General features: G+C 33.5%; 1 protein-coding gene across 1 annotated transcript in view; it reads left to right on the plus strand.

Moving 5' to 3' along the window:
• Positions 1-6,000, plus strand: part of THADA (THADA, armadillo repeat containing) — a 285,149-nt gene that overhangs the window by 59,835 nt on the left and 219,314 nt on the right. The window contains 2 exon segments of the mRNA XM_006909639.3: positions 2,760-2,892; positions 5,523-5,636. Of these exon segments, the coding sequence (XP_006909701.1) occupies positions 2,760-2,892; positions 5,523-5,636 (247 nt within the window).

Here is a 6,000-nt window from a genome sequence, read left to right on the forward strand (position 1 = left end):
CTGACAGTGTCCAGGAGCATTACTGAACTAGTATTTGTTGTACTAGTATCTCAGTGCACTTGACAGGAAAATAAGGAGAATGCCCCTCATCTCCAGCGGTTCCTCTTCTCCTTCACACAGTGAATTCCTGCAGGAGACTTTACCTTAGACTGCCTCATTATCTGCAAGCCAGTCTTACATTGCCAGTGGTCCTGTGGTGGTGAAGAAAATACAAGTAAATGAAATCGACATGTAATCTTAGATCAAGTAGTTTTTACTTACTTTACCTCTGTGACTCCAACCTTTTTTTTGAATGTGTAGATCACAAAATGATGACTTTCACTTTAATTTTTTTTTTCTGTTCCCTGCTCTGCCATTGTGGAGTAAATTAACCCAAATATACGTAAAAGACAGTGAAGAATGAGCAAAAGAAGGCAGTAATCCATTATTGTATCATAAATATGTAAATAGCTGCTCTTAGGAAATTGGATTTCCGTTTTTGTTTGGACAACTGCGTGAGGGTTATACCAAGTGGGCAATGTTAGGAATAAACTAGAGAAATTATTCCATAAACACAAGGCATTTATCTTAAATTTTAAAAGATATGAATCTAATGATGGGAAGTAACTTCAATCTTTGTAAATAAAGTGTGGAAGGATTATTTTTATAATGAAAATTTTCAAACAAATTTTAAATGTAAATATATAAACATATATAAAACATTAAAATTTCAAACATAGGTGTACACAGATATATATAAAAGTAGAGAAAATAATATACTGAACCATCTTTGCGTACCCCCCAGATTTAACAGTTCTCAAAGTTTTGATGTACTTACTTCATCTATCCCTTTCATTGTGTTGTAAGTACATCCTTCATTTGTTATTTTTACTCTTACAAACTTCAGTACGCAACTCTAAAAAATGTGAACAGTTTCTTCCACATCCATAAGACCATTGGCACATCCTATATATAATTCCTTGCTGTCATATAATATTTAGTACACAAATAAATTTCTCTTATTTGAAAATATCTTTTTTACATTTGTTTTGTTCAAATTAGAAACAAGGTTCACACTTTGCATTTGGTTGTTATGCCTTTGAATCTCTTACTCTTGTAGTTCAGATTGTTGTTGGTGATTTGGGTGGCTGAGTGCAGTTAGTGGGAAGAAATAGGAGTAAGGTAATGGATTTTAAGCCATGCTAAAAGGAAACTTTAAAATTACAGAGCCTGCTGGGAGTACAGAGATTTGATTGTAACGTTTATGGCTGAAATAATATTTTTAGGCCAGTGTCAAATGCCTCCTTTAGAGTAATATTATTTTTATATATTTTGTTCTATGCAAGACATAAACAACTAAATTCGAGTTGTTGTTTGGAATGGTTAGTCAGAAACCGAAGTTGTCTACTTGTACCAAACTAGAATAAAGAAAAAAATCCCATGTTGTTTCTAAGAGATCTAATTCTCAGTACAAATTAGAAATCAGTTATCTTTCTGCAGAATATCTTCCTCTATTTACAAAAGAGTGTACAGTAGTTCCCCTTATCTGTGGTTTTGCTTCGAGGGTTTCACTTACCCATGGTCAACATTAGTCTAAAATATTAACTGGAAAGTTCCAGAAGTAAACAATTCATGAATTTCAAATTATACACCATTCTGAGTAGCATGATGAAATCTTGCATCGTCCCATCCTGTCAGGGATATGAATCATCCCTTTGTCCAGTGTATCCACATGTATGTACATATAATAAGGTATTTTGAGAGAGAGAGAGAGAGTGAGACACCACAGTCACATGGCTTTTATTAATTACAGTATATTGTTATAATTGTTCTATTTTATTACTTGTTATTGTTGTTAATCTCTTATTGTACCTAATTTATAAATTAAACTTTATCATTGGAATATATGTATAGGAAAAAACAGAATATATATGGTTCGGTACTGTCATGGTTTCAGGCCTCTCTGAGGGGGAGGGGGTGTCTTGGAATGTACCCCCTTTGGATAATGGGGGACTACTGTGTATTTCCTTTGGACTTTATCCCTTTATTTTCATATAATAATTTTAGTTAAATCTGTTTACGATTCTCCTAAAATCATTGCATGGGTCTGCCATTAAATATCCTATTTCTAAGAATAATGTTACACAATCTGGTAGGACAAAGTTAAATTTTTTTTTTAAATTAAATGTTCTTAAGCACCCTAGAATAACACCTAATATAATAGAGCAGAATTTCACTAACAATAATGTCCAAATAACCTCAAAATGTTTATGCCTCTTCCCAGATAACTTGCTTTATTAATTCTCTGTATGATCTGGTTGAAAATTTTATTTGTGGTAGTGCATATTTTGAGAGAGATGAAAATGATTACTAAAATGTATTTTCTTTGAATAGAACATAAATTACAATAAAATTAAGTTTTCTTTGTTGGAACTCTGAAGTTTTGCAGTAGTATAGAACATCTGTGAAAGCTTGATTAACCATCTTCAAAACGTTTACTACCCAGGGTGCAAGCCTAGGTATTACAGCTCATTTTGCAGAGAAGACACATGCTTCATATGCCTTTATAAGAATGGAATCTTTGATAGCTTCAAATTCTATGACCTAAAATAAAGAAGAAAGTAGGTGAAAAATAGAAAGTGAGACATTTTTCAGTTTTCCTCCCTCCAAATGTAAGGATATATATTCTTTTCTAACAGTGTTAATATATATCAAAATTTTACACTTTTACCTTTTGGTTCCTGATAATTCCAGATGTTTGTTTTATATATGCCTTTTAGATGCCCTAATGTGAGTCTGCAGAAGCTACCAGAACAGTGGTTATGGAATGTTTTAGAGGAAATTAAATACAGTGATCCTTCGTCTAAACTTTGTGCTACAAGGCGCAGTGCTGGTATTCCTTTCTACATACAGGTACTTATCCACAAGACCATAGCTCTTTGTTTGTCTTTTGATAATAGCGTTTTCTAACCCTTGACATGTGAGGGAGCATATTGCATGAGGTACATTTCTGTCGTGCATTTGTATCTTTGTTTTAGTGTGTGTACAGTGTGTTCCTGTGATAGATGTGTTCTTGGAAAAATCCTCTAAGAGGTCAGTCTTGTAAAGAGAACAGCAGGTGGTATAGATTTCCACCTGTTTATTAAGTAGGCAGACATCACTGTGGCACATTCATTGCTCACTTCCAAGGACTGCATGTTGCCTTTTTTTTTTAATTAGAAAAAAATAGTCTTCCTATCATATCAAGACCTTTAAGATCCTCTGTGTAGGCAACCAATGTTAGCAGTTTCTTTGAATCCTTGCATAAAATGTCCAAGTGTAAAATAATCTTAATCCTAATAGTAGCTAACATTTATAAGTACTTATTTCACATATATTATCTCACTTAATCCTTCCACAAGCCCTGCGAGACAGATCCTGTTATCATCCATATATTAGAGATGAAGAGACTGGAGCTTTGAAAAATTAAGTGACTTGCCAAAGGCCATAGAGATAGTAAGAGCAGAACTAAGACTTGAGCCCAGCCAACTGGCCTCCTGAACCCCTCTGCTTATGAGAATGTGTGTGTGTGTATGTTTTCTTTTTTAACACAATTGAAAGCATACTGTACACACTGTTTTGCCTCTTGCTCTTTTTCACTTAACATTTTACCTTAAAAATTGCTACATATCAGCACACCCAGATATTGCTATTTGATGGGAAAATGTTTTATTTCCACAGTATTGAAATTAAGAGGCTGTCACCTTCAGGAATCCAAAGAATAAAAACCAAAGTTCTCATAAGGTGAAATTAGACCCTGACCTGAAAGGTCTTTGTTTAATATTCAGTAAGACAAAATCTAGGAATGAGGGTAGTATAATAAAAGCAATGAAAATACGTAGTCTCTGTTTTTTAGTGCCCCTAAATTTTAACCTTCTCTTTCTTATTCCTCCCTCAAATTTTCAGTCACTTTTTTTTTTTAATGACAATAGGCAACAGAATTGATTTGATTCAGAGGTTGAGGAAGTTCTGCTGGATGGATTTTGATGACCTTCAATAATCAACTTCTTTCTAATCTGACCCATTCTAGATCAAATGATTCATTCTCCTACCTGTAATTCGTTTTAACCTACATTCCTCATTCATTTTTCCTCACTTGTCTGTTTGAGGACAAATGTTAAGGCAACATCAAGATCTGGTTACATGTTTGTTTGTACTGTATGCTTATTTCACCTTTGGTCCCTAACTATTACTAAATACTGGTCATAGTGATAGAGCAATCAGGAGATGCACTTTCTTAGCCCATCCTTGGGAAGAGTGTCATATGCACTTGGGGGAAAAAAGCCATGGTTCCCAGAAGACATTTCAGGAATTGCATATAGCTTTCTTATTTATTTTAGTTAAATTCTAAATTATTAGAAAAATCTGCCCAGAGAAGTATAACTTACTAATAAAATTATATTCTTGTGCTAGTGGAAAACTGTTTAACTGCCTACTTAGTTTATGAGCTTACTTTTTGTGTAGAAAGATATAACATTTTTTTGAATGGTCGTGATGAACATAGTGAACATAAATATACTATGAGAAATTTCCCTTTTAAACATATTTTCCTTGTGTATCTTTACTTTCCTCTCTTATGGATTATAAATGCTTCAGAAGAAGCTGAGTAGCTTGAAGCTTTTCACTCTTGGGAGCCAGTAGCTACATACCTATTTTAATACCCCTGTTACTCCTAGCCCTACACACCACTAATCTATTTTCTGTCTCCATGGATTTGCCGATTCTAGACATTTTGTATAAATGGAATCATATAATATGTGGTCTTTTGTGTTCGTCTTTCACTTGGCATAATGTTTTCAAGGTATGTCCATGTTGTAGCATGCATCAGTACTTCACTCCTTTTTATTGCCTCAAGTGGTTTGACATCCTGTTTTTATGTTTATTGAGCTTGGGCAAAATGTTAAACACAAAGTAAGTAAATAGCTAGCTCTTAAAAATTCAAATATAGATCCCCTTTGGAGTTTGTAGTATTTTCTTTTGGAGTCTCATGGAGTTTCCAGTGCTACAGTTTGATAGTCCTTCAGGTCAAGGCTCTTATATAGTGAAGAATTAAATAACTGATCAATCTTCAGGGCATTTCCAAATTCTTAAAATAAATTTAATCCAGAGGTTTTGGGTTTTTTAAGTAAAGAGAATTTTCTCGTTGGTTAAATTTGTTACTAACACTGACTTGCTTTTTGTATCTAAGACCTGCCACTTAATTATGGTCCTAAAAGAACTGTCAATAAGACCCATTCTCACCCGGTTAGAATTATGTAATTAACAAGCAAACTAGAAGTGACCTTAGAGATTCCATGATAGCAACATTACTTAATTTTACAGGTAAAGAATCTGAGGGCTGGAGAGGTTGAGTTACTTGCCCAAGGCCATATGGCTTAATTAAATTGCTTGATACCACATGTTTTTATAAAGGGGATTTCACATTTAGGGATTGATTCTGGGAAGCAGCAAATAGATATGTGTAAAATAAGAGCCTTCTTAATTTTTGCCTTGTTTTTCCATAGGCACTATTGGCATCAGAACCTAAGAAAGGCAAAATGGATTTGTTGAAAATAACAATGAAAGAGTTAATCTCTTTGGCCAGGCCTATGGATGACTCGCAGAGCACAGTCTCCCAGGTAATAATAGAAATACACAAACCCTGCTAGGAAGGCAGTGGTTTTAAATTTTTGCTGTAGTTAAAAAAAAAAAAAAAGTATCACTAAAGATATAGAACTAATGAAGATAGGACAGACATTTGAAACTTATTTGGATGTTTTTTTGTTTGTTTGTTTTATTTTTATCTTTCTTTTCCACAAAATAACTATTGCTTTAGTCAGTATATATTGACCAAAATGAACTACTTTTAAACTCTGGTGAAAATATCCAACTTAGGTATTTTGTAATACTATTGCACCTAAAAATTTTTAAGTGAATGTGCTCTCACTTTAAAATTTCATGTGTGCTTCTTTGAGTTGATATACATTTTGTAATTCAGCAATT

This window comes from Pteropus alecto, unplaced genomic scaffold (assembly GCF_000325575.1).
Source record: "Pteropus alecto unplaced genomic scaffold, ASM32557v1 scaffold131, whole genome shotgun sequence".
Lineage (NCBI taxonomy): Eukaryota > Metazoa > Chordata > Mammalia > Chiroptera > Pteropodidae > Pteropus > Pteropus alecto.